Consider the following 27,127-nt stretch of genomic DNA (forward strand, 5'->3'; position numbering starts at 1 on the left):
TGAATCACACAATTTACTAGTCACATTGATTTATTATGCAGTTAATATATTTTTCTTAATCAATTACCCAAGTTGCCCCCCTACCTCCTCTCCTCCCCATCTACAAATAACAAAGTGGCCGCAGCAGCAGGCCTCTACACTCATTGAGAGTGGGCTCCTGAATCCCCCTGTGGTTGGCGGTTGCAGTAAAAAATAAATATATAATACATACTGTATATATGGGGCCCAGGGGCAATAGCCCCAGTAAGCCAGCCCTTCCTATGTCAGAAAATAGCCAAGGCATATTGACCTTATTTCTATGTGTTTCTGGATCAATCAATACAATTTCTGAATCCTTAAAATTTCAATTTTGGTGTCTTGAGGTTTCCTATGACCTATAGGCCTAGGCGAAATACATTAATTTTGCAATGTATTAGCCTACTTCTTAGGTCTATATAATATTTACTACACAACTGAAATATCAACATCAGTCATGGCGATTTTATAGGATTCCAGAGCCTTGACAGATGCACACACACCACTGTGGTGACACGTCCCCAAATGACCATCTCTGTCCCCACGTTGTAATTACCCCTCCCCCACTCCTCTTTACCGCGCAGAGCCAGAGAGGGAAAATCACTTTCACCTGGAGAAGCGCGTGCCAAATGCAGGTCACCGCTGTCCCTAAAAAAAAGGGTGAGTAATATAATATTTTCATGCTGTAGTACAATTCCACCGCCATAAATCCTTGTATTGGTTTATGAACTATGTTAGCCTAGTTAGTAGTTAGTGAGCTAGCATTAGCAACAAACAAGCTATCTAGCTAATGCACTAGTGAGACAGTTTTGTTGACATTTCGGCGGGTAGCTTGGTTAGCTAAGTGTTGATATTAATGGATAGCTATTTCAGTCAATTCTATCAGTGTGGTTATAAGTAACATGCATTGACAGCTAAATGGGACGCGTGATAACCTTGAGTAGGTCTAAGGTAACAGTTTGATAACATTAGATGGTGCATTGTTAGTTTAGCTAGCTAAAGTTGTCTAGCTTGCAACCAGGTGTTGTGCACCCCACCTTGCATCTCATGGCAGAGTGGAAGAGGGAAAGTATGATATTAATTTTTTTACTGCTTTTAACGTGCTTGTTTTGTAGTCAAACAACAAACATTCATATACATATCATCTAACAAACATTGTTTCTTATAAATTGTGGTTTAAGCCATGAATGTTGATGTTCTGATTTTCTGCCTTGGTATATTTAAGCAGTAAGGAACGGCTGAGGACTGTTCTTATGCAAGAGGCAACGCGGAGTGCCTGGTTACAGCCCTTAGCCGTGGTATATTGGCCATATACCACAAACCCCCGAAGTGCCTTATTGCTTAAATATACCAGAGTTACAGCCAATCAACATCCAGGACCCAAACTACCCAGTTTATAATGTCTGCTTTATTCCACAGATTAAGGATAGATTTGAGTTGGCCTGATGGAGAGATCTTCCAGACTGCTCCGGCCCATGGAGGATGCAGAGCATCACATAAGATCAAACATTGATAAGCCAGTACTTTACCAGTGTTTTATCAATATCTTTAAAGGTAAGATGAATATTGAATATATTTCTGACAGTCCTAAATATGACAGCTATGAATCAGATGTGTATTTTAGAGGTTAGTGGGAAACAGTGAATTGGGATATATGGGCACAGTCACCCAGGAAAAAGGTTTTAAGGAATAGTTTGCCATGTCTTTGTATTATGGTCATATGATTCTTAAAGGTTCACTACAGTCACATGATGCTCCATCTGAAATCTCCTTCCACCTGAGAAGGCCCACCTTGAAAACAAATCATTAGTTTAGAAGATAAAGTAAGAGTGACAACTGAATCTAGCCTCTTGAAACAGACAGAGCAGTGCATCCCCCTCCCCAAACTCCCTGCTGCACACCTGAACCTCATTTTGATTGGCGGTGATATGTGTGGGATCACTTAGACAGTGTGAGGTCACTTTATAGGAGCAGTTGTTTTTGAAGAAGCTTGGCAAGTTGAATGGGGTGATCATGTGACCAGAGTGGATTATTCTCTGTAATAATTGACAAGCACAATGCAATATCTCCTAATGTTTGTATTTTTTGTCTGCTAAGAACGAGGAGTTTTTGCCACTGAATTCATATCCAAAGGAGACTTTGTTGTGGAGTACCGAGGTGAACTGCTTACACAACAGGAGAGCGAGGTCCGAGCTGATTAGTACAATGATTCTGAAAAGGTGTTTATTTTCAATGGAAAGGAAGAACGTGGTGGTAAGTAGGATTGATGAGAACAAAATAAACAAATTTCTACCTTTTGAGATCTTAAAAAAGCAACAACATTCAAATGGAGACAGACATTTTAATGGTTGGTGGCACAGTATGCACTGTAGGTCTGTCTCAGGCCCAGATCCTAATTTGACCTTGTCCCTGACCTAAACAGTGAGGAAAAATATTATTCTTCAAACCAACTGGTTCGCTATCAGAGCATCTGCACTCCTTTTTTTAAACAACGCGTTAGGGACTTTTCTGTCCCTTTTCTGAAATATAAACCCTGTGCTGCAATATCTTCATTAAACTGTGACATGTTATGTTTCTATGCAGCATTGATGCATCTGAAGAGGACTCCTCCCTTGGGAGACTCGTTAATGATGATCACAAAAGACACAATCTCAAAATGAAGGCCATACAAGCAAACGATGAGCCACACTTGTGCCTCTTCGCGACTCGAGATATTGTAGCTGGCGAAGAGTTGACTTATAGTTACGGTGATTCTGACTGGCCATGGACAACACAGGTGAGGAACTTTTTTTTTTTAAGATGCTAGATGAAATTACCACCCATCTTGGAAGAGCCAGGATGATGAGCAATTCACTACCCTGTCATGCAATATGTTGTAATGCAGACAGTGTCTCTTAACTACCAAGATGTAATTGATGTCTAATTGTTGTCTTGGTTCACTTATTTCAGGTCATCAAAGCTGATGTGTCGTCCAGCCCAAAACCTATGGTAAGAACTTTACTAAAGTCATAGATCAATATGAGTTTCTTTTTTTCTATTTTCACATTTACTATTTCACTTTAACAAATGCACATTTATAGTCTAACATCAATTGCACTGGAATGCAGTGCACTTGTTGCATACTAAATATACAATACATTCAAATATATTAAATGAAAACATTAGCAATAAGAACTCAGTAGTTAGGCTCTTGTGGGCTCATTTAGGTAGCCCAACGAATGAGAGTATTGCGCTTCTCCTGAAAAGTTCAGTCCTGCATCTGACCAGAATAGGATGTTCAAAACTAAATGTTACACCTATGGCATTTCCTGTGTGCTTTCTTTTACAGTAAGTCCCCAGATGTATACAATGCATTAGATCACATTTTTGGCCAAACCCTGAGTTGATTTGAGGGGATTTTTCAGTGTTTTAAAAATGTTGATTCAGGGGTGTGTCAGTTTCTACAAAAACAGTCTCATAGTGCGTAGATGTCTGTAACTATTTTGCCTGTTGGTCACAGGCTGGGAGCAGCACGGGCTGTGGCAGAGCAGAGCACCTGGAGCACTTAGGGGTGAAGTCCCTTGCTCAAAGGCAAAACAGCAGTAGGTAGGACACAGGGACATTGAAGCCGGTAACCCACCGTGCTTCAACATCCCCGTATACTACCTATTGCCGTTGTGCCCATCAGCAAGGCACTTTACAACACACACATCACAGGCTGATAGCAGGACAGGGGCTCCATAAAGTGATTGTTCTCTGTAATAATTGACTAGCACAATGCAATAACTACTAATGTTTTTATTTCTGTGTCTGCTAAGGATGACAAGTTTTGCCAATGAATTCCTGTATAGAGTAGGCCACCAGATGTAAACAATGCATTAGATCAGGGGTCGGCAACTAGGTTTGGCCTTGGGCCAATATTTTTCTGAGCTAATAGTCGGCAGGCTAGAACATAATTAGTATAATAACAGCCCAATTCATAGACCTATACAACACTACAAATTATACGCAATTTTTAACACCCGCTTGTTAGTATATTAAACAATTCGATGTCATAACATAATTTCGATCTGATTCACACTGATAAAATCCCCCCCCCCCCCCGCGATTCAGCTGAAAAGGTGGCGCAGGGAATTCAAAAATATTCTTTAGAAATATTTAACTTTCACACATTAACAAGTCCAATACAGCAAATGAAAGAAACATCTTGTTCATCTACCCATGTCTGATTTAAAAAAAAATGTTTTACAGCGAAAACACAACATATATTCATGTTAGACCACCACCAAATCAATAAAAAAACAGCCATTTTTCCCAGCCAAAGATAGTCACAAAAGCAGGATTAGAGATAAAATTAATCACTAACCTTTTGAAAATCTTCATCAGATGACAACCATATGACATGTTACACAATACATTTATGTTTTGTTCGATAATATGCATATTTATATCCACAAACCTCGGTTTACATTGACGCCATGTTCAGAAATGCCTCAAATATCCGGAGGAATTATAGAAAGCTACGCCAGATAACAGAAATACTCATCATAAACTTTGACTAAAGATACATGTTCTACATATACGTAAAGATACACTGGTTCTTAAAGCAACCGCTGTGTCAGATTTTTTTTAAACGCTACGAAAAAAGCCTACCATGCAATAATCTGAGACAGCACTCAGACGTAAATATATTTCTCCGCCATGTTGGAGTCAACAGAAATACGAAATTACATCATAAATATTCCCTTACCTTTGATGATCTTTCATCAGAATGCAGTGCAAGGAGTCCTAGTTCCACAATAAATCGTTGTTTTGTTCCATAATGTCCAATACTAGTGTCCAATTAGCTGCATTTGATAGCACTTTCAGCTCACGTGCCCAAAAGCTGACGCTGGTCCAGGAGAACTCGGACGAAAACTTCAAAGATATATTCCAGGTTAAATAAACTGGTCAAACTAAGAGAATCAATCTTCAGGATGTTATTTTCATATATATCCAATAACGTTCCAACCGGATCATACGTTTTCATCTGCAGCCAAATGGAAAGATAAATAAAATTTGATTTGATTTGATTTGACATCGACAGACAAATGCGCCACAGGGAAATTGCATTCTGCCAAGACCGTGACTATTTCCCCTCCCATTCGGTCAAAGTTCACACCAGAGGCTCCATTCCACGTTCTACTGAATGAGGACATCTAGTGGAAGGCATAGGAAGTGCTACCAGATCCATATCTTATTTGGAAGGGAAGGGGCGATGACGTCAAATTTGACCCACATTCAAATGTCACTTCCTGTTTGGAAGATTGCCTGCCATATGAGTTCTGTTATACTCACAGACATAATTCAAACAGTTTTAGAAACTTCAGAGTGTTTTCTATCCAATAGTAATAATAATATGCATATATTAGCAATCTAGGACAGAGTAGGATGCAGTTCACTATTGGCACGCAATTCATCCAAAGTGAAAATACTGCCCCCTATCCCCAACAAGTTAAATGTGTATTTTTTTAATCTCTGTGTATTCTTATCATATTTCTTGTTTCAACAAAGCTGTTGCTGTTAGCAAATTATTCGATCTTAGACGTGCTTATGAATCAAAGTATGGTACTTTCAAAAGTTACCTTTCCACTCAGAGGTCCGACTGACACAGAAAAATGTATGCGTCAACTGCTGGCTACTCGTCCGTTGCTTAACCCAACAACAGAAGGTCACAAGTGCTTCCCTAAAATCTGTCAGGGTTTAAACATCTTATATTTTCAGAAAGTGAATAGCAAAATCCATTTTATGTCTCCTCAAATATAGAAGGCTGCAACTCAGCCTCATAGTCATAGAGACAATCCTTATGGCGGCAGAACGGCAAAGACCGGCCTTGGCTGAAGGTCAGGCAGTATTATACACTATCCGGATGAGATTTGATTTACTGGGGAGGTTGGGTAATGTAATTATGTGCACGAACACGAAACACCATATCTGTCATTTTTGTCCTGTCTAAATCTGCCATGTCAGTCATTTTTAATTACAACCAGAATAGCCAAATGTTTTTTTGGTCTCTTGAAAGTATTTGTCCCGTGCGAATCGACATCAAGTTTTATTTGTCACATGCGCCGAATACAACAGGTGCTTACTTTCAAGCCCTTAACCAACAATACAGTTCAGGAAATAGAATTAAGAAAATATTTACTAAATAAAATAAGTCAGATTTCGCAGACACATCAGTATAGAAAGGGTCCCTAACAAACTGCATTGGGGTGGTAGGTAGCCTAGTGGTTAGAGCGTTGAACTAGTAACCGAAAGGTTGCAAGATCGAATCCCCGAGCTGCCCCCTGAACAAGGCAGTTAGCCCCTGAACAGTGGATTGTCATTGAAAATAAGATTTTTTTTTACCTTTATTTGACTTGCCAAGTTAAATAAAGGTAAAATAAAACAAATTTAAAAAATCTCCTTTGTGGGGAGACTAAACTCATCAAATCTTGTTTCTGCCTTGACCTTTTCTATTGTCTAGCCTTCTATAGTTACCCACTGTAGGGAAAAGGTTTTTGGTGGGGCTGATATCAGAGAAAAGGAAGCAGTCAATCTTTCAATCATGTCAATAACTGTTTTATCCCTTCCCTGTAGTCCCAAATTAAGTCCAAGTGATTGATGCCACTCAAAATACAATCCTCAGCTACAAACACCTCATTAAGCATATTACACTATTATGTGTTGGGTTTGTTGTGGAGGCAATTGCAGAGAAATGCAATTATCTCCTCCCTAAACTCTCATACATACCCAAATCTAACTGTCTGAAGCTCAGGCCCAGAAGCAAGGATATGCATATTCTTGGTATCATTTGAAAGGAAACACTCTGAAGTGTCATTTTATTCTCATTTTGTCTGTCATAGTTGAAGTGTACCTATGATGAAAATTACAGGCCTCTCTCATCTTTTTAAGTAGGAGAACTTGCACAATTGGTGGCTGACTAAATACTTTTTTGCCCCACTGTATATAGAGTACAGGGAACATAATCACTATGTTGAAGTGGTGAAGGGCTGTTCCATTCCATGTTTATGTAAAATACATAAAAAAATATATATCACACACACACACACACACACACAGTATAGCCAATGTGTACTTTACACATTTCATTACAGATTATATTTTTATATATTGCAAATAAAATAAGAAAATCAAAACAAACCAAAAATCTCAAGTGAATAATATTTTATATTATTAATTTCAAACAATGACATTAGCATTAGAATTTACCAATCCAGCATGGCATCCCCGCCATGCAGAAACATGTCTTCCGCCTGGGAGTCGCTGAAAGATTCATCTTCCTGAAGCAACTCGGTCTCGCTGTATCTATCTATTTCCTCTATAATTTGGGTTAAATCTGTATACCTAGACTTTGTTTTTGCTTTTCCTGATTTATTTGCCATATTTTAAATATATAAACTTGTTGAAAATGCTATTGAATATGTACTGCTATGCGTAACACCCGTGGCTCCGTCAAGTAGGGTTTGCAATGGCGAATTAACTTATTTTACGCCAGAGTTTACGACAAAGGCTGGTCTTCAAACGTATAACCATTACATATTGCCGTTTACCTCAGATCATTGGCTATCTTCCAAGCTAGATTTCAAGATGATCAGTAGTCATTGTGCCAAAATACAGTCAATCAACAATAGACTGGTCCTACCATCGGTGCGCAATGATGTCATTGATTGGTGTCTTCAAATCGGTTTGTTTCTGTCAATACGTCCCGGGAAAAGAACCATCAAGTATGGTTGTGTTAGTAACAACCAGAGGATTGCAATGAAACCAACCATGACTGGATAAGCTTTTGTTTAGTGTGTGTAATTACCACGAACGCATTGTCCAAAGTTGAATGAGATGGAAATCACGACGCAGCGGTTTACAAATGTTTTGTGTTAGGCTATAAAAATGGATGTTATCAAACAAAACAAACATTCACTGTGTAGTTAGGACACTTGGCATTGCCACTAGAGGAAGATCTTCAATGGTAAGCAATTTATTTTCTTGTTATTTCTGACTTTCATGACGCTAATGCTTGGTTGGAAAATGCTAGTAATACTTGTGTGTGTGCGTGGCGCCGTCCTCAGAAAATAGCATGTTTGCTTTCGCAGTAAGGGCTTTTTGAAATCTGACACAGCGGCTGGATTAATAAGACGTTCATCTTTTAAATGATGTAAGATACATGCATTTGTAAGAATGTTTGCTATAACAAATGGTGTATTTAGAATGTTAGCTCTCTGCAGTTTCACTGGATGTTGGCCTGATGGGACGTTAACCTCTCTAGGGCCCATCTATCTACCTCATCCCCATACTGCATTTATTTATTTAGCTCCTTTTGCACCACAGTATCTCTACTTGAACATCCATCTTTTGCACATCTACCATTCCAGTGTTTAATTGCCATATTGTAATTACTTCGCCACCATGGCCTATTTATTGCCTTAACTCCCTTATTTGACCTAATTTGCACTCACTGTATATATACTTTTGTAACTTTTTTTTCTTCTGTATTATTGACTGTATGTTTTGTTCATTCCATGTGTAACTCTGTGTTGTTGTATGTGTCGAACAGCCTCGTGAGCTGGTAAAATGCAGGTTTTGCATGTCGGAGGAACATGAGGCCAAAGTCGTTTTGGAGGAGAGCGCCTTGGTGGAGTTGGAGGTGGTCCCGGAGACCCAGATGTCAACGGGTAGTCAATCCATCAGTAGGCCGCAGGGAGAGGTTGGAGGAGCAACGGGAGAGTTGGGCTCATCTCTCAACGAAGTATATATCGATGAAGAGGCATTCGGGGCCCTCGTGGGGGAGATGAAGGAGATTGTGGAGGAGCTCCAAGTCTCACAAACAAGGACGGCGGAATGTGGGTCCATCTCACCCTTACCTGCCACTCCAAGAACGAAGAGGGATGCCTCCACACCCCAGCAGGCCCTGCAGGAGCCAGGGCTGTTTGTGCACTCGGTTGAGGCCCGGAGGAAGAATGGGGGAGGGCCAGAGTGGGCTGGGAGGGGTGGGGGTGTGAAAGCGATTGGGGACAGTGCCACAGAGGTGGCCCCCCAGTCACCGCGAGTATCATCTCTCCCACTCATCCCTATGTACATAGATCTGGTGGCCCCTGCGCTGTGTATGCCGATGGAGATGGAGTGTTCCAGGCTTTTTCTGGGACGCCGGGACCCCCCATCCACAACCCCAACCCCTTCCCCGCATCTTGGGCTTCTCAGAAGGGGGATGCAGTGGATGGGGAGGCCTCAGAGGTAGGGGGTCAAGAGCCCTTGTCCGTGGATGTACGAGGGGTTGGGGAGATGGTCAGTACTACAGGGTCCATCTCTCCAGCTCTTCCAGATGGACAAGAACATGTCGTCCCCGGGGCTGTTTTTGCCATATGGGGATGGGGTGTCTCAGGCTAGTTCTGGGACGCCGGGACCCCCCATCCCCAACCCCTTCCCCGCATCTTGGGGTTCTCAGGGGGGCAGTATGGGGGGTGGGAAGGCTGGGGGGGCCTCGGAGGCTGCTGGTCCAGCGTCCAAGTTCGACGAGAACCTTTACCCACCAGACAGAGTGAGTACTTGAACCCTGCACCTGGTTGACTTTTCTTTTTAATTGTGCAACCATGGCAGAGATTCAAATAATGACTATGAATGTTCGGGGTCTAAGGGACACTGTAAAAATAACTGCTGTCTGTAGTTGTTTATCAGACATATGTTTTACCTTTTTGTTTCTTGAAGGAGGTACATTTAAGGGATGGGGGGATGTAGAGCAGTTTAAAAAAGAGTGGGTAAAAGGGAAGTCAGTGTGGGGGTGTCCACTCATCAGGGGTTGGGATTTTGTTTGGGACGCGGGAGGTGAGGGTGGAAGGCACGTACGTTGCGACTCAGGGGAGGGTTTTGGGGGTGGACATAGCGTTAGGGGATTTTCGACTTTGGATTATAGTTGTATACGGGCCACAGACGGTGCCAGAAAGAAGTGAGATGGTGGAGAGTCTGGCACCTCTGTGTGCAACAAACAGTTTTGGTAGTGGGAGGGGATTTGAATGTAGATTTAGGAGGGGTGGAGATGGTAGCGTGGGGGCCATCACCGGACTTATGGCAAGCCATGGTTTGGTGGATGGAGGCCTTAACACTACTCAGGCGCTGGCAGGTCCCACGTGGCGTATCTCCCGGGGGGGTTGTGCGGAGGCTGGACTATGTATTTCTACCCAAATCCTTGAGGCTTTTGTCTGGGCTTTTGGTGCCTGTGATTTTCTCAGATCACGACGGGGTTCTCCTTCGGGTCAAGGCGCCTGTCTGCCTTTTCGGTAGGGGGTACTGGAAGCTCGACTGAGACATCCTGGAGGAGCGGGCTTTTGTCAATGCTTTCTCTGTTTTTTTTCGGGGCTTGAGGGCCTATGTGCGGAGGGGTTCTGGAATGGTAAGAATTAGGGTATTTATTATTGGTTGGATGTGTTTGGCCTCTCCTCATGGGTCAAGCAGGGATGCCCGCTCTCGGCACTCCTTTTCGTGCTTTATATGGAGCCCCTGGCGGCTGCCATTAGGGCTGACGCAGGGGTGGAGGGCTTGCTGGTCCCTGGGAGCGGCGGTTTGCGTGTTAAGGTGACGCAGTACACCGATGACACCACCTTGCTTTTGTGCAAGGACTCGTGCCTGCTAAGGTCTCTGGCCATAATTGGAGACTTTACCCGCGCGTCGTGAGCGGTCCTTAACCTCGCCACGTTGTCTGTTAAGTATTTTGGCAGATGGCGGGGTAGGACGGACGTGCCCGGGGGACTATCTCTCTGTAATGGGGCCCTGAGGATTCTTGGGGTCCATTTTGAGACCTCCGGCTCCGCAATACTGAACTGGAACATGAGGGTTGCTGTGGTTCAGAGGAAGCTGGCAATGTGGAAGGCCAGATCCTTGTCTTTCTTGGGCCTGGTCCTGGTCCTTAAGGTGGATGTACTGCCTTCCCTTCTGTATTTGGCCTACATCTATCCATTGCCAGCGAGCATTAGGAGGGGGCTAGTAAGGCTCGTGTTTCAGTTCATGTGGGGGGGCAGGTATGAGTATGTCGCCAGGGCTCGCATTATCTCCAGACAAGCTGGACTCTATTTTTTATTTTTTTGTTGTTGAATGAGCTTGCTAATCCGGTGATTAATCCCTCCGGTTACTTCCTGCGGGTATTCTTCTCGTACCAGGCGAGAAGCGTAATGGTGTGGTCCAACACGGGTCCTCGGGCTGAACAGCTGCCGTGGCACTTCAACCATGCTGCGAAGTGGCTGCGCGAGCATCCCGAGGTTGAAGTTGCCCGAGTATGTTTGGACCACAGACACCTGTACGAGGAGGTTAGATGGAGCGTTTGTGCGGCCCCTGTGGTGGGTACCCTTGCTGTGGTCTGGGAGAACATACAGGTGCGGGGCTTGGACAATCGCCTCAAGAATCTAAACTGGTTAAGCCTCCACAAGTGCTTGCCGGTACGATCCATGTGTGTGTGTGTGTCTCTCTCTCTCTCTCTCTCTCTCTCTCTCTCTCTCTCTCTCTCTCTCTCTTTCTCTGTCTGTCTGTCTGTCTGTCTGTCTGTCTGTCTGTCTGTCTGTCGCTGTGCCTCTGTGCCTCTGTGTCTCTGTGTCTGTGACTGTGACTTTCTTTTTATCCACAGCCCTCGAAAACTTGGAAGAGTGGGTTCCGGGAGCACCCGCGGGAACCCTGCCTAGAGTGCACAGAGTGTGTCTCGGGCCCCGACCTCTTGACTTCCATATGACTCTGGTTTCTCTTCATTACGCACAAGCCTTTCGCCTTTTACTAAAGACTTCCGTGGAGAGGAACACTTACGAGTTCAACGTATTTTTGGAGCGGCTTTGCTTCTTGCAGAGCCCGGTATCTTGTTTCAAGAGAAATTGACAGAGATGGGCCAGGATAGGGACTTAAAGACGCATTAGCGACTTTTTCCAAAAAACACCTGCCTGTTGCCAAGGAAACGGTGGGTGGGTGGGTGGGTGGGTGGGTGGTTGGTTGAGTGGGGGTTGGAGGGGGAGAGGAGCTGGCTTTTGCCAACCCACCCGCTGAGGTCTGTCGAGACCCCCGGGGGTCCGGCGGTTTCAGGGTTCCATTTGTGGGTTATCGCTTCTCGGCCTTTTGGCTAAGATCAAGTGTAGTATCTGTTCTTATCAGTTTAATATCTGATACGTCCCCCATCGGGGGACTACATATTAAATGGATTTTTCGAACAGGGAGTCGGAAATGGGGCTTGCTCCGTCCGCTCCACGCATCGACCCGGTATTGCAGTACCTCCGGGAACGGTGCAACACTTTTCTCCCGTTGTCAAGGAAAAATACAAATTCACAAAGCTATGTAAACAGCTAGCTAGGGCTGGCTAGCTAGCTAGCTAGCTAGCAGAAGAAGAGAAGGAAAGAAACATTCAAACTGAAAGAAAGGCGAAGCGCCCTTCAATGGGGTCCCCCGTTTCCCGCCATTTTACTTTAAAAAAAAAAAAAAAAAAAAAAAAAACATTGGGGGCCAGGATTGTGTGTGTGTGTGTGTGTGTGTGTGTGTCTCTCTCTCTCTCTCTCTCTCTCTCTCTCTCTCTCTCTCTCTCTCTCTCTCTCTGTCTGTCTGTCTGTCTGTCTGTCTGTCTGTCTGTCTGTCTGTCGCTGTGCCTCTGTGCCTCTGTGTCTCTGTGTCTGTGACTGTGACTTTCTTTTTATCCACAGCCCTCGAAAACTTGGAAGAGTGGGTTCCGGGAGCACCCGCGGGAACCCTGCCTAGAGTGCACAGAGTGTGTCTCGGGCCCCGACCTCTTGACTTCCATATGACTCTGGTTTCTCTTCATTACGCACAAGCCTTTCGCCTTTTACTAAAGACTTCCGTGGAGAGGAACACTTACGAGTTCAACGTATTTTTGGAGCGGCTTTGCTTCTTGCAGAGCCCGGTATCTTGTTTCAAGAGAAATTGACAGAGATGGGCCAGGATAGGGACTTAAAGACGCATTAGCGACTTTTTCCAAAAAACACCTGCCTGTTGCCAAGGAAACGGTGGGTGGGTGGGTGGGTGGGTGGGTGGTTGGTTGAGTGGGGGTTGGAGGGGGAGAGGAGCTGGCTTTTGCCAACCCACCCGCTGAGGTCTGTCGAGACCCCCGGGGGTCCGGCGGTTTCAGGGTTCCATTTGTGGGTTATCGCTTCTCGGCCTTTTGGCTAAGATCAAGTGTAGTATCTGTTCTTATCAGTTTAATATCTGATACGTCCCCCATCGGGGGACTACATATTAAATGGATTTTTCGAACAGGGAGTCGGAAATGGGGCTTGCTCCGTCCGCTCCACGCATCGACCCGGTATTGCAGTACCTCCGGGAACGGTGCAACACTTTTCTCCCGTTGTCAAGGAAAAATACAAATTCACAAAGCTATGTAAACAGCTAGCTAGGGCTGGCTAGCTAGCTAGCTAGCTAGCAGAAGAAGAGAAGGAAAGAAACATTCAAACTGAAAGAAAGGCGAAGCGCCCTTCAATGGGGTCCCCCGTTTCCCGCCATTTTACTTTAAAAAAAAAAAAAAAAAAAAAAAAAAACATTGGGGGCCAGGATTGTGTGTGTGTGTGTGTGTGTGTGTGTGTGTCTCTCTCTCTCTCTCTCTCTCTCTCTCTCTCTCTCTCTCTCTCTCTCTTTCTCTGTCTGTCTGTCTGTCTGTCTGTCTGTCTGTCTGTCTGTCTGTCGCTGTGCCTCTGTGCCTCTGTGTCTCTGTGTCTGTGACTGTGACTTTCTTTTTATCCACAGCCCTCGAAAACTTGGAAGAGTGGGTTCCGGGAGCACCCGCGGGAACCCTGCCTAGAGTGCACAGAGTGTGTCTCGGGCCCCGACCTCTTGACTTCCATATGACTCTGGTTTCTCTTCATTACGCACAAGCCTTTCGCCTTTTACTAAAGACTTCCGTGGAGAGGAACACTTACGAGTTCAACGTATTTTTGGAGCGGCTTTGCTTCTTGCAGAGCCCGGTATCTTGTTTCAAGAGAAATTGACAGAGATGGGCCAGGATAGGGACTTAAAGACGCATTAGCGACTTTTTCCAAAAAACACCTGCCTGTTGCCAAGGAAACGGTGGGTGGGTGGGTGGGTGGGTGGGTGGTTGGTTGAGTGGGGGTTGGAGGGGGAGAGGAGCTGGCTTTTGCCAACCCACCCGCTGAGGTCTGTCGAGACCCCCGGGGGTCCGGCGGTTTCAGGGTTCCATTTGTGGGTTATCGCTTCTCGGCCTTTTGGCTAAGATCAAGTGTAGTATCTGTTCTTATCAGTTTAATATCTGATACGTCCCCCATCGGGGGACTACATATTAAATGGATTTTTCGAACAGGGAGTCGGAAATGGGGCTTGCTCCGTCCGCTCCACGCATCGACCCGGTATTGCAGTACCTCCGGGAACGGTGCAACACTTTTCTCCCGTTGTCAAGGAAAAATACAAATTCACAAAGCTATGTAAACAGCTAGCTAGGGCTGGCTAGCTAGCTAGCTAGCTAGCAGAAGAAGAGAAGGAAAGAAACATTCAAACTGAAAGAAAGGCGAAGCGCCCTTCAATGGGGTCCCCCGTTTCCCGCCATTTTACTTTAAAAAAAAAAAAAAAAAAAAAAAAAACATTGGGGGCCAGGATTGTGTGTGTGTGTGTGTGTGTGTGTGTGTGTCTCTCTCTCTCTCTCTCTCTCTCTCTCTCTCTCTCTCTCTCTCTTTCTCTGTCTGTCTGTCTGTCTGTCTGTCTGTCTGTCTGTCTGTCTGTCGCTGTGCCTCTGTGCCTCTGTGTCTCTGTGTCTGTGACTGTGACTTTCTTTTTATCCACAGCCCTCGAAAACTTGGAAGAGTGGGTTCCGGGAGCACCCGCGGGAACCCTGCCTAGAGTGCACAGAGTGTGTCTCGGGCCCCGACCTCTTGACTTCCATATGACTCTGGTTTCTCTTCATTACGCACAAGCCTTTCGCCTTTTACTAAAGACTTCCGTGGAGAGGAACACTTACGAGTTCAACGTATTTTTGGAGCGGCTTTGCTTCTTGCAGAGCCCGGTATCTTGTTTCAAGAGAAATTGACAGAGATGGGCCAGGATAGGGACTTAAAGACGCATTAGCGACTTTTTCCAAAAAACACCTGCCTGTTGCCAAGGAAACGGTGGGTGGGTGGGTGGGTGGGTGGGTGGTTGGTTGAGTGGGGGTTGGAGGGGGAGAGGAGCTGGCTTTTGCCAACCCACCCGCTGAGGTCTGTCGAGACCCCCGGGGGTCCGGCGGTTTCAGGGTTCCATTTGTGGGTTATCGCTTCTCGGCCTTTTGGCTAAGATCAAGTGTAGTATCTGTTCTTATCAGTTTAATATCTGATACGTCCCCCATCGGGGGACTACATATTAAATGGATTTTTCGAACAGGGAGTCGGAAATGGGGCTTGCTCCGTCCGCTCCACGCATCGACCCGGTATTGCAGTACCTCCGGGAACGGTGCAACACTTTTCTCCCGTTGTCAAGGAAAAATACAAATTCACAAAGCTATGTAAACAGCTAGCTAGGGCTGGCTAGCTAGCTAGCTAGCTAGCAGAAGAAGAGAAGGAAAGAAACATTCAAACTGAAAGAAAGGCGAAGCGCCCTTCAATGGGGTCCCCCGTTTCCCGCCATTTTACTTTAAAAAAAAAAAAAAAAAAAAAAAAAACATTGGGGGCCAGGATTGTGTGTGTGTGTGTGTGTGTGTGTGTGTGTCTCTCTCTCTCTCTCTCTCTCTCTCTCTCTCTCTCTCTCTCTCTCTCTCTTTCTCTGTCTGTCTGTCTGTCTGTCTGTCTGTCTGTCTGTCTGTCTGTCGCTGTGCCTCTGTGCCTCTGTGTCTCTGTGTCTGTGACTGTGACTTTCTTTTTATCCACAGCCCTCGAAAACTTGGAAGAGTGGGTTCCGGGAGCACCCGCGGGAACCCTGCCTAGAGTGCACAGAGTGTGTCTCGGGCCCCGACCTCTTGACTTCCATATGACTCTGGTTTCTCTTCATTACGCACAAGCCTTTCGCCTTTTACTAAAGACTTCCGTGGAGAGGAACACTTACGAGTTCAACGTATTTTTGGAGCGGCTTTGCTTCTTGCAGAGCCCGGTATCTTGTTTCAAGAGAAATTGACAGAGATGGGCCAGGATAGGGACTTAAAGACGCATTAGCGACTTTTTCCAAAAAACACCTGCCTGTTGCCAAGGAAACGGTGGGTGGGTGGGTGGGTGGGTGGGTGGGTGGTTGGTTGAGTGGGGGTTGGAGGGGGAGAGGAGCTGGCTTTTGCCAACCCACCCGCTGAGGTCTGTCGAGACCCCCGGGGGTCCGGCGGTTTCAGGGTTCCATTTGTGGGTTATCGCTTCTCGGCCTTTTGGCTAAGATCAAGTGTAGTATCTGTTCTTATCAGTTTAATATCTGATACGTCCCCCATCGGGGGACTACATATTAAATGGATTTTTCGAACAGGGAGTCGGAAATGGGGCTTGCTCCGTCCGCTCCACGCATCGACCCGGTATTGCAGTACCTCCGGGAACGGTGCAACACTTTTCTCCCGTTGTCAAGGAAAAATACAAATTCACAAAGCTATGTAAACAGCTAGCTAGGGCTGGCTAGCTAGCTAGCTAGCTAGCAGAAGAAGAGAAGGAAAGAAACATTCAAACTGAAAGAAAGGCGAAGCGCCCTTCAATGGGGTCCCCCGTTTCCCGCCATTTTACTTTAAAAAAAAAAAAAAAAAAAAAAAAACATTGGGGGCCAGGATTGTGTGTGTGTGTGTGTGTGTGTGTGTGTGTGTCTCTCTCTCTCTCTCTCTCTCTCTCTCTCTCTCTCTCTCTCTCTCTCTTTCTCTGTCTGTCTGTCTGTCTGTCTGTCTGTCTGTCTGTCTGTCTGTCGCTGTGCCTCTGTGCCTCTGTGTCTCTGTGTCTGTGACTGTGACTTTCTTTTTATCCACAGCCCTCGAAAACTTGGAAGAGTGGGTTCCGGGAGCACCCGCGGGAACCCTGCCTAGAGTGCACAGAGTGTGTCTCGGGCCCCGACCTCTTGACTTCCATATGACTCTGGTTTCTCTTCATTACGCACAAGCCTTTCGCCTTTTACTAAAGACTTCCGTGGAGAGGAACACTTACGAGTTCAACGTATTTTTGGAGCGGCTTTGCTTCTTGCAGAGCCCGGTATCTTGTTTCAAGAGAAATTGACAGAGATGGGCCAGGATAGGGACTTAAAGACGCATTAGCGACTTTTTCCAAAAAACACCTGCCTGTTGCCAAGGAAACGGTGGGTGGGTGGGTGGGTGGGTGGGTGGTTGGTTGAGTGGGGGTTGGAGGGGGAGAGGAGCTGGCTTTTGCCAACCCACCCGCTGAGGTCTGTCGAGACCCCCGGGGGTCCGGCGGTTTCAGGGTTCCATTTGTGGGTTATCGCTTCTCGGCCTTTTGGCTAAGATCAAGTGTAGTGTCAGCAGCACAGGCTGGCATGAGGAGGCACCATGCAGTGCGCCTCCTTCTAAAGGAGAGGGGAGGAAAAATAATGGAGCTATCCCGATTGGATTTCTCCAGAAAATTCCTCCAGAAAGAGCTCGGCTTTCATCCCGCGCAGGTAAACTGCATCTTAGCCCTCCCCTATAGGAAGGGCTTCGATGTCAGTTTTGCCAACGCCAGCTTCCTGAGGGAGTTCTGGGGGAAACTCCAGAACGCCCTGAACACCCAGGGGTCCCTCACAGCGATGTTTGAGGTGACCAAGCTGACGGATAATAGCATTAAAACCGTTATTGTCCGTATGTACAATGAAACCGTACAGCCGGAGGACGTTGCAGTATGGCTGGGCAGGTACTGCAACGTGAAGGGTCCCCTGATCCAGGTAAAAGACCTTGATGGGATCTGGACAGGGGCCTGGAGGGTCACTGTCCAGCAAAGGGAGGACCCTGGGGGCTATGGTGGGTTGAAAGCCATCCCATCCACCATAGTCCTCGGAGAGAACAGGGGCCATGTTCACTACCAGGACCAGCCCAAGCTGTGCCGTAAGTGTGGTGAACATGGCCACCTTGCAGACGCCTGTCAGAAGGTCGTCTGCATGAAGTGCCGGGAGGTGGGCCACCGCTACGAGGAGTGCACGAACGGAAGGTCGTGCAACCTCTGTGGCGAGCGGTCCCACCTCATCCGCGACTGCCCCTCCTCCTGGGCCAACAGGGCCAAGGCTGGAAGGAGGGAATGGGCGGCCGCGGACCGGGCTTTCGAGCGCCAGAGGGCTGGAACGGCAGTTGCCGAGGTGGTAGTGGAGGAGCCGGTGGTGGTGGAGGAGGAGGCAGTAGTGGAGCCGGTAGTGGTGGTAGAGGAGACAGTGGTGGAGCCGGTGGTGGTGGCTGTAGTGAAGGGCGCGGAAGGTGCAGTGGTGGAAGAAGTGGGAGGAGAGGACAAAACCCTCCCCACCCCAATCCCCCTGCCCCAGACAAATGTGACCCCTGAAGGAGAAAGGGCCGAGAAAGACGGCTCCGGAGAGATGTTCAGCGAAAGCTCCCCAAGTGGGTCAGACATCATAGGGTCGGTGTCGGAAAGCACCATGGAGACCGTGTCAGAAGGTACGGGAGAGGAGGGGGAGATTCTGAAGGAACACCTCCCCCTACGTAAAAGAAACGCGGAGGAGCTCTCTGACCCCGAACAGGGTGAGGAGAAAAAGGGAAAGGTGGAGTGGGAGAGCTCCCAGGGGGAGGAAGAACCCAGAACCTTCCCCTCCAACTCCCCCAATCAAGTCTCCTTTTTAAGTCCTGTTTTAACCTCCTCTCCCTTCCAAACCCCCTTACCCCAGAGGGAGAGAGAGAAAGTCCCTGAAGACTAACCCCTTTTTAACTTTTCAATGGCTTTTCTTCTAGCACTGTTTTTACTCACCCCTTTTATGGCTTTTAAAATCACCACTATAAACGTGAGGAGCGTAAAGACAGCAACAAGAGCACAGTCGGTTTTATCCTTTTTAGAAAGGTTTAACTCTGATGTGTTTTTACTACAGGAGTGTGGTCTACCCTTTTTATCCTCTTACAGGAAATGGGAGGATAAGTGGCGGCACGGGCCCTCCATTTGGAGTGGTTCCAATTTTAACAAGAACGACGGTGTTGCCATTTTAATCAAGACCCCACAGGTGGTGGTGAAGGGGAGCACAGTGGTGGTAGGTGGGCGTGCTCTTTTAGCCAACTGTACTTTTATGGGGAGGGATTTTAACGTGCTAAACGTGTATGGTTTTAACGATAAACATGACCGGTGTGCACTTTTAGAGGACCTGCAGTCCCACATGCTAGGGAGGGATCCTCTAGTGGTGGGTGGGGATTTTAATTGCGTTTTAAGCAGAGCAGACAGGAGAGGGGCAGGAGGGGATTTTAAGGTAGACAGGTCAAGTGTTTTATTGCAAGGGCTGTGCAGGGATTTTAAACTGACTGACTGTTTTAAAACCCTGCATCCAAGAGAGGAGGGCTTCACCTGGACCAGTGGTGATGGCACCAGAGCCTCTCGCATTGATTATCTGTTTACCCGGGACTGTCCCCCAACTGATGCTAGAATAACCCCTGCTTTCTTCTCAGACCACGTAATGCTGACGTGCACCCTTTCACTATCTTCGGGTGTGACTGTGGGAAGAGGGCCCTGGAAACTGAACTGCTCCCTTCTAGAAGATGATAGAGTAGTTAGTCAGTACAGAGAGCAGTTCAGCCAGTGGCAGACGCTACAGGACTTCTTTGATACGCGAGCACAGTGGTGGGAAATGGTGAAGGAAAGGACAAGGACCTTCTTTAGAGAGATAGGAAAGGGAAAAAGCAGAGAAAAAGATAGACGCATGGTGGGACTGCAAAAGCGACTGGAAAGGTATTTTAACCTATGCCAACAGGGCCTTGATTTTAACCAAGAAATTAAAGAAGTAAAGAAGGAAATGGCACTTTTAGCAGAACAGAGAAGCAAGGGGGTTATTTTAAGAAGCAAGGAAAGGGAATTAGAAGAAGGGGAGAAGTGCACTAGGTACTTTTTTAAGAAAATAGTTAGTAAGGGTAGGATTATGACAGGATTGAGAAACAAGGACGGGGTTTTAAAAACAGATACAGAGGGAATAAAGGAAGTGGTCGAGGACTTTTATGGGGAACTGTTTGGGGTAAAAGATGTGTGCGAGGGAACAATGGGGGACCTTTTAACATACATCGACAAGACCTTACCCAATACAGACGACCTGAAAAAAGACCTGACGAGGACAGAAATCGACCAAGGACTGAAACGTTTTAAGAGGGGTAAATCACCGGGGGAGGACGGCCTCCCTTTGGAGTTTTATCTGACCTTTTGGGATGTTTTAGCCGACGAACTTCTGACTGTTTTTACTGACTTCGAACACCTCGACAGACTACCCGACAGTTTTAGAGTGGGGATCGTGACTCTTTTACACAAGAAAAACGACAGGACGGACCTGAAAAACTGGAGACCGATTACCCTTTTAAACTTTGATTGTAAACTTTTTACCAAGGTTTTAACACTCAGAATGTCTTCTGTTTTAGGGGAGGTGATCCACCCGGACCAAACCTGTGCTGTGCCCGGAAGGAAGATCACGGACAGCCTGATACTGATCCGAGATTCCATCTGTTATGCGAGAGACAGAAACATGCGGCTTGTAGTCCTAAATTTAGATTTTGAAAAAGCCTTTGATCGGGTCTCGCACCAGTACCTCTTTAAGGTACTGCAAAAAATGGGTTTCCCGGACAGGTTCTTAGCTTGGGTGGGACTGCTGTACGGGGACATCACCAGCAAAATCCTTGTAAATGGGCATCTGTCAAAAGCAGTGGGAGTACACTGCGGCGTCCGTCAGGGCTGTCCGTTATCTCCCCTTCTGTTCGTGGCCTGTATTGAACCACTGGCACAGGTCTTGAGAAGGGACCAAGGGATCAGTGGGGTGGGTATCCCGGGGAGTGGGGGGATGACCGCCAAGTGCGTCTTTTACATGGACGACGTCAACATTTTATGTACCGACCTTTTATCCGTCGACAGGACTCTGGACAGGACTGACTGGTACGGACGAGCCTCTGGGGCGAGACTGAACAGAGACAAGACAGAGGCCCAATTCTTCGGACCGTGGGCAGACCCAGACTTGACCGGACTACCTCTGACAGTTAAACTGACGGACATAAGGGTACTGGGGGTAAAGTTTGACCGGGGGGGAGGAGGGAGCGGTAACTGGAGCGGAATCCTGGGGACGGTAAGACAGAGACTGGGTTTTTGGGGACTACGACAGCTGACTTTTGAGGGCAAGGTTTTAATCATTAAAGCTGTGATTTTACCTGTGCTTTTATTAATCAGTTCTGTTTTTATCCCCCCTCGAAGGAGCATTTTAGACCTGGAGCGGACGCTTTTTTACTTCCTGTGGGGAGGCAAGTGGGAGAGGCTGAGGAGGGAGGTGGTCAAGAGGCCCAGGTCCAAGGGGGGGAAAGGCTTGCCTGACCTCTACTTGTTCCTGGGCAGCCGCTACACAGCGTTACATCTGACTCTTGCCACCTCCCCGGTCAACAACAAGACCCAGGCCCTCGCACGGTTCTGGCTGGGATCTTACCTCAGGACTCTGAGGCTGATCCCAGTCGACTTGCGAGCCCCAGTCTCTTTCCTGCTACCCCCGCACTACGCCCAGCTCCAGAAGTTTTTAAGACATTTTAAACTGGAAAAAGAAACAGTCACGGTTTTAACAAAACACCGCTCTCTTCTCTCTCTTGTGCAGGATCGGGAACCAGTGTGTCCAGTGCGCGGGCTCGCTATAGGTGAGCCCACAACGGTTTGGCGCAACGTGGCCCATCCTGCTCTCCTGAATCGGCATCGGGACCTGTCCTGGATGGTCGCCCACGAGATCCTCCCGGTCAGGGCCGTTATGCACTCACGGGGCATGGCGAGGACATCCGCGTGCCCCCGACCAGGCTGCGGCCAAGAAGAGTCGGTGAGGCACATGCTCTGGGAGTGCAGAGCCGCCAGGGACCTGTGGAAGGAAGCAGGCCCCCTGATCACCTCGTGTCTGCCAGCAGGGGAGGACCTAACACCTCAGCTCGTGCTGTATGGGGTGGGCCGAAGGCCCATTCCATCGAAGGCCTTCACCAAGCTCTGGCCCACCCTCACGTGCCTGAAGGAAGCACTGTGGTCCTCCCGTAACCTGCTGGTAGCGAAAAACGTAGAGACCACCCCCCAGGCAGTGGCCATGGTAGCCACGGAAGCCCTGGGGTGGTACGGAAGGAAGGGGGCCTCGACCCCAGGCGAAGGGTCCCCCACAACACCCTAGGTCCCGGCGGCCACGGCCTGACAGCGCTGCGGCGCCTAGGGCGATGCGCCTAGGGGAGGGATCTCCTCTGGGCCCCGAAGGACGGGACGATGATCTATTCAGAAGAGCAGGATGAGGTGAGCTTGATAAAGACTCACCCCGCTCCTGTACAAGGGACTGAAGACAGCCTTTTAACAAAGTGACTTTTTAACATGGTTTTTCATGTCTTAAAAATGTTTTACCTTTGTTAGATCATTAGTACACATTTTAAATGGCTTTTACAGATTTGATGTTTTTACAAGGAAAGTACTTTTATCCATGGTTGTTTTCATTGGTTTTAACAACATGTACTTTTTAACAAATTTAAATGTAACTTTCAAATGCTGTGTTTTATGCTTTGTTGCCGTTTTTATGTGTATCAATGATGTAAAAAATGTATGAGCTGTTTTTAAAGGAAATGTATCAATAAAACTTTTCCAAAAGAAAAATCTGTTCTTATCAGTTTAATATCTGATACGTCCCCCATCGGGGGACTACATATTAAATGGATTTTTCGAACAGGGAGTCGGAAATGGGGCTTGCTCCGTCCGCTCCACGCATCGACCCGGTATTGCAGTACCTCCGGGAACGGTGCAACACTTTTCTCCCGTTGTCAAGGAAAAATACAAATTCACAAAGCTATGTAAACAGCTAGCTAGGGCTGGCTAGCTAGCTAGCTAGCTAGCAGAAGAAGAGAAGGAAAGAAACATTCAAACTGAAAGAAAGGCGAAGCGCCCTTCAATGGGGTCCCCCGTTTCCCGCCATTTTACTTTAAAAAAAAAAAAAAAAAAAAAAACATTGGGGGCCAGGATTGTGTGTGTGTGTGTGTGTGTGTGTGTGTGTCTCTCTCTCTCTCTCTCTCTCTCTCTCTCTCTCTCTCTCTCTCTCTCTCTCTCTCTGTCTGTCTGTCTGTCTGTCTGTCTGTCTGTCTGTCTGTCTGTCGCTGTGCCTCTGTGCCTCTGTGTCTCTGTGTCTGTGACTGTGACTTTCTTTTTATCCACAGCCCTCGAAAACTTGGAAGAGTGGGTTCCGGGAGCACCCGCGGGAACCCTGCCTAGAGTGCACAGAGTGTGTCTCGGGCCCCGACCTCTTGACTTCCATATGACTCTGGTTTCTCTTCATTACGCACAAGCCTTTCGCCTTTTACTAAAGACTTCCGTGGAGAGGAACACTTACGAGTTCAACGTATTTTTGGAGCGGCTTTGCTTCTTGCAGAGCCCGGTATCTTGTTTCAAGAGAAATTGACAGAGATGGGCCAGGATAGGGACTTAAAGACGCATTAGCGACTTTTTCCAAAAAACACCTGCCTGTTGCCAAGGAAACGGTGGGTGGGTGGGTGGGTGGGTGGGTGGTTGGTTGAGTGGGGGTTGGAGGGGGAGAGGAGCTGGCTTTTGCCAACCCACCCGCTGAGGTCTGTCGAGACCCCCGGGGGTCCGGCGGTTTCAGGGTTCCATTTGTGGGTTATCGCTTCTCGGCCTTTTGGCTCAGATCAAGCTCGGTACTGAGGTGCCCCAGAGCCCGCTGAGTCAGAAGGTCGAAGGAAGGCAGGAGGGAGGAAAGTTTGTTGTTTTGGTTTTTCTTCTTTTTTGAAGAGAGCTTTTTTTGGTCGGAAATGGAGGACAACATACAGAACAAGGCTGTTCCGGGGGTCGGATTGGCCAACACGGTGAGGTTCTCCTGGAGAGAAAAGGAGATGGAGCAGTTCGGAAGGGAGATGTTCGGGAGGAACATCTTGATAAAGACGTTGAATTTGGAGGTAAAAGATGTCCTGTGCCTCCAAGACAATCCAAGGGAGAAGGCTTTTGAGGTGACCCTCCGCAAGGAAGAGAAGCACGAGGACGTGATGAAGAGGGCGAGAGAGATGGGCAAGGAGAGACCCCTGTGCCACTACGAGGTGACCAGCCTTGCTAAAAACAGTTTCAGGCTGGTCACTGTGAACATCTACAACCCCCATGTAAAAGATGAGGAGGTGAGGGCCTTTCTGGGGAGATACCTGGATAATGTCTCCTCAGCAAGACATATAGTAGATTCTTTGGGCTTTTGGAATGGCAGGAGATGTTTCCAGGCTCTCCTCAGAGAGGAGCCGAAGGGGTTGGGTGGATACCTCCATCCTCCGGCAATGTTCTCCCTGGGGGCTGACAGGGGGACGTTACACTATGCCCGTCAGCCTCCGTTCTGCGGGCGATGTATGGCCTACGGCCACACACTCGCCTCGTGCAGCACGAGGAGGTGCAGATACTGTGGTTCGACTGAGCACGAGGCGAGGGATTGCGCCGAGCCGAAGAAATGCCACGGGTGTGGCTCGGAAGCACACCTGTGGCGGGATTGCCCGGCTCGGCGGAGGTCATACTCGTCTGCAGCTGGGGGGGGGACGAGAGCGGAGGATGGAGGAAGAGGAAGAGAAGAGCCGAAAGAAAGTGGCGGAAGGGCCGAACAGAAGGAGAAGGAGTCGGAGGGAGGAGGAGGAAAAGAGGAGGAGAGAGCTGGGACAGAGAAAGAGGACGTGACAGAAGGAGAGGTGGTCGGGACAGAAGAAGAGGTGGCCGGGATGGAAGGAGAAGGAGTCGGAATAGAGGTTGGGAAGGAGGTTGAAGGAGAAAAAGGAAAGAAAAAGAAGAAGAAGAAGACTGCGACGAGGATGGAGGAGAGTGAGAAGATGGGGAGAGTCGAGGGACCAGAGAAGACAACAGTGGAGAGAAAGGAGGTGGAGGAGGGTTTGGAGATGGAACCGGAAGGAGAGACGGAAAGGCGAAGGGGGGTGAAGAATTGGGAGGGGAGTGGAGTGACGAAGGAAAGGCTGGAGGAGTTGAGAGGGATGGTGAGGGATTTGGTAGAGAGGGAAATGGGAAAGGGAAAGGAGGAGGATGAAGGAACGGTGTGTGACTTTAAATATCAAAGACCTTTTCTGAATGATCCTCCGTGCAAGAGGCCAAAGAAGGTGGTGGACAGCAGGTGGAGGAGGGGTGGTAAAAAGGGGGGGGGGGGGGCAGTGCGGGGGGATGGGGAGGTAGCGGGGCCCTCGTGGGCTCCGTCTTCCTCATCTTTTAAACCCCTCGCTGAGCTTGACCTCCCAGGGATGGCCCGAAGCTGGATGATGGAGGGAGAGTCGGACTTTCTCTTTGGGGATGTAGCGTCCCCGGTCAGGAGTCCGGAGGAGGGGGGGGTGATGGACTTGAGTGTGGGGCAGGTGCCGGGGGTTGTTGCTGTGTTCAGGGGAGGGGGGACGGTGGGAGATGGGAGCAAGGTAGGGCCACAGTTAGACGGGATAGAGAAGGGGAGCAATGGGTGAGTTTTTGTTGTAATAGGTGGGGTAAAAGTTAGCAGTTTTGGACTGATTTTTTGTGTTTGGTAGATAGAAGATATTTAAGTTAATGGAATAATGAAGATTATTGTTTGGCAATTTGGATTTGGTAATAGTTTATTAGTTATGGAATGATTATTTGTAGTGTGGTGTACTTGGATACTTAAGTTGACTGAATTTTGGAAGTGTATTGTTTGGTTATTGAAGGTAATAAATATATTTTGTAAAAAAAAAATCTGTTCTTATCAGTTTAATATCTGATACGTCCCCCATCGGGGGACTACATATTAAATGGATTTTTCGAACAGGGAGTCGGAAATGGGGCTTGCTCCGTCCGCTCCACGCATCGACCCGGTATTGCAGTACCTCCGGGAACGGTGCAACACTTTTCTCCCGTTGTCAAGGAAAAATACAAATTCACAAAGCTATGTAAACAGCTAGCTAGGGCTGGCTAGCTAGCTAGCTAGCTAGCAGAAGAAGAGAAGGAAAGAAACATTCAAACTGAAAGAAAGGCGAAGCGCCCTTCAATGGGGTCCCCCGTTTCCCGCCATTTTACTTTAAAAAAAAAAAAAAAAAAAAAAAAACATTGGGGGCCAGGATTGTGTGTGTGTGTGTGTGTGTGTGTGTGTGTCTCTCTCTCTCTCTCTCTCTCTCTCTCTCTCTCTCTCTCTCTCTCTCTCTCTCTTTCTCTGTCTGTCTGTCTGTCTGTCTGTCTGTCTGTCTGTCTGTCGCTGTGCCTCTGTGCCTCTGTGTCTCTGTGTCTGTGACTGTGACTTTCTTTTTATCCACAGCCCTCGAAAACTTGGAAGAGTGGGTTCCGGGAGCACCCGCGGGAACCCTGCCTAGAGTGCACAGAGTGTGTCTCGGGCCCCGACCTCTTGACTTCCATATGACTCTGGTTTCTCTTCATTACGCACAAGCCTTTCGCCTTTTACTAAAGACTTCCGTGGAGAGGAACACTTACGAGTTCAACGTATTTTTGGAGCGGCTTTGCTTCTTGCAGAGCCCGGTATCTTGTTTCAAGAGAAATTGACAGAGATGGGCCAGGATAGGGACTTAAAGACGCATTAGCGACTTTTTCCAAAAAACACCTGCCTGTTGCCAAGGAAACGGTGGGTGGGTGGGTGGGTGGGTGGGTGGTTGGTTGAGTGGGGGTTGGAGGGGGAGAGGAGCTGGCTTTTGCCAACCCACCCGCTGAGGTCTGTCGAGACCCCCGGGGGTCCGGCGGTTTCAGGGTTCCATTTGTGGGTTATCGCTTCTCGGCCTTTTGGCTAAGATCAAGTGTAGTATCTGTTCTTATCAGTTTAATATCTGATACGTCCCCCATCGGGGGACTACATATTAAATGGATTTTTCGAACAGGGAGTCGGAAATGGGGCTTGCTCCGTCCGCTCCACGCATCGACCCGGTATTGCAGTACCTCCGGGAACGGTGCAACACTTTTCTCCCGTTGTCAAGGAAAAATACAAATTCACAAAGCTATGTAAACAGCTAGCTAGGGCTGGCTAGCTAGCTAGCTAGCTAGCAGAAGAAGAGAAGGAAAGAAACATTCAAACTGAAAGAAAGGCGAAGCGCCCTTCA

General features: G+C 47.6%; 1 protein-coding gene, 14 non-coding genes and 2 pseudogenes across 15 annotated transcripts; all 17 read left to right on the plus strand.

The window, feature by feature from the left end:
• Window positions 1-594: 594 nt before the first annotated feature.
• LOC139403350 (uncharacterized) lies at window positions 595-10,698 on the plus strand. The gene is made up of 10 exons (XM_071146940.1): window positions 595-675; window positions 1,435-1,569; window positions 2,113-2,268; window positions 2,599-2,791; window positions 2,965-3,003; window positions 8,588-9,006; window positions 9,114-9,315; window positions 9,476-9,568; window positions 10,257-10,304; window positions 10,480-10,698. The coding sequence occupies exons 4-10, from the start codon at window positions 2,672-2,674 to the stop codon at window positions 10,696-10,698; spliced, it is 1,140 nt and encodes a 379-aa protein (XP_071003041.1). The 5' UTR covers window positions 595-675; window positions 1,435-1,569; window positions 2,113-2,268; window positions 2,599-2,671.
• Window positions 10,699-11,740: 1,042 nt separating this feature from the next.
• LOC139403375 (U5 spliceosomal RNA) lies at window positions 11,741-11,857 on the plus strand. Its single transcript, XR_011633424.1, has one exon. It is a non-coding gene; the product is annotated as a U5 spliceosomal RNA (small nuclear RNA).
• Window positions 11,858-12,101: 244 nt separating this feature from the next.
• Window positions 12,102-12,292, plus strand: LOC139403433 (U2 spliceosomal RNA). Its single transcript, XR_011633479.1, has one exon. It is a non-coding gene; the product is annotated as a U2 spliceosomal RNA (small nuclear RNA).
• A 499-nt stretch (window positions 12,293-12,791) lies between these two features.
• LOC139403376 (U5 spliceosomal RNA) lies at window positions 12,792-12,908 on the plus strand. Its single transcript, XR_011633425.1, has one exon. It is a non-coding gene; the product is annotated as a U5 spliceosomal RNA (small nuclear RNA).
• A 244-nt stretch (window positions 12,909-13,152) lies between these two features.
• On the plus strand, window positions 13,153-13,343 carry LOC139403434 (U2 spliceosomal RNA). Its single transcript, XR_011633480.1, has one exon. It is a non-coding gene; the product is annotated as a U2 spliceosomal RNA (small nuclear RNA).
• A 502-nt stretch (window positions 13,344-13,845) lies between these two features.
• LOC139403377 (U5 spliceosomal RNA) lies at window positions 13,846-13,962 on the plus strand. Its single transcript, XR_011633426.1, has one exon. It is a non-coding gene; the product is annotated as a U5 spliceosomal RNA (small nuclear RNA).
• A 244-nt stretch (window positions 13,963-14,206) lies between these two features.
• On the plus strand, window positions 14,207-14,397 carry LOC139403435 (U2 spliceosomal RNA). The gene has a single exon (XR_011633481.1). It is a non-coding gene; the product is annotated as a U2 spliceosomal RNA (small nuclear RNA).
• Window positions 14,398-14,894: 497 nt separating this feature from the next.
• Window positions 14,895-15,011, plus strand: LOC139403378 (U5 spliceosomal RNA). The gene has a single exon (XR_011633427.1). It is a non-coding gene; the product is annotated as a U5 spliceosomal RNA (small nuclear RNA).
• A 244-nt stretch (window positions 15,012-15,255) lies between these two features.
• On the plus strand, window positions 15,256-15,446 carry LOC139403436 (U2 spliceosomal RNA). Its single transcript, XR_011633482.1, has one exon. It is a non-coding gene; the product is annotated as a U2 spliceosomal RNA (small nuclear RNA).
• Window positions 15,447-15,949: 503 nt separating this feature from the next.
• LOC139403379 (U5 spliceosomal RNA) lies at window positions 15,950-16,066 on the plus strand. Its single transcript, XR_011633428.1, has one exon. It is a non-coding gene; the product is annotated as a U5 spliceosomal RNA (small nuclear RNA).
• A 248-nt stretch (window positions 16,067-16,314) lies between these two features.
• On the plus strand, window positions 16,315-16,505 carry LOC139403352 (U2 spliceosomal RNA). The gene has a single exon (XR_011633412.1). It is a non-coding gene; the product is annotated as a U2 spliceosomal RNA (small nuclear RNA).
• Window positions 16,506-17,007: 502 nt separating this feature from the next.
• LOC139403380 (U5 spliceosomal RNA) lies at window positions 17,008-17,124 on the plus strand. The gene has a single exon (XR_011633429.1). It is a non-coding gene; the product is annotated as a U5 spliceosomal RNA (small nuclear RNA).
• A 5,543-nt stretch (window positions 17,125-22,667) lies between these two features.
• On the plus strand, window positions 22,668-22,847 carry LOC139403364 (U2 spliceosomal RNA; annotated as a pseudogene).
• Window positions 22,848-23,347: 500 nt separating this feature from the next.
• LOC139403382 (U5 spliceosomal RNA) lies at window positions 23,348-23,464 on the plus strand. The gene has a single exon (XR_011633431.1). It is a non-coding gene; the product is annotated as a U5 spliceosomal RNA (small nuclear RNA).
• Window positions 23,465-25,760: 2,296 nt separating this feature from the next.
• Window positions 25,761-25,934, plus strand: LOC139403367 (U2 spliceosomal RNA; annotated as a pseudogene).
• Window positions 25,935-26,436: 502 nt separating this feature from the next.
• Window positions 26,437-26,553, plus strand: LOC139403383 (U5 spliceosomal RNA). The gene has a single exon (XR_011633432.1). It is a non-coding gene; the product is annotated as a U5 spliceosomal RNA (small nuclear RNA).
• A 244-nt stretch (window positions 26,554-26,797) lies between these two features.
• LOC139403353 (U2 spliceosomal RNA) lies at window positions 26,798-26,988 on the plus strand. Its single transcript, XR_011633413.1, has one exon. It is a non-coding gene; the product is annotated as a U2 spliceosomal RNA (small nuclear RNA).
• Window positions 26,989-27,127: the final 139 nt, after the last annotated feature.

This window comes from Oncorhynchus clarkii, unplaced genomic scaffold (assembly GCF_045791955.1).
Source record: "Oncorhynchus clarkii lewisi isolate Uvic-CL-2024 unplaced genomic scaffold, UVic_Ocla_1.0 unplaced_contig_2029_pilon_pilon, whole genome shotgun sequence".
NCBI lineage: Eukaryota > Metazoa > Chordata > Actinopteri > Salmoniformes > Salmonidae > Oncorhynchus > Oncorhynchus clarkii.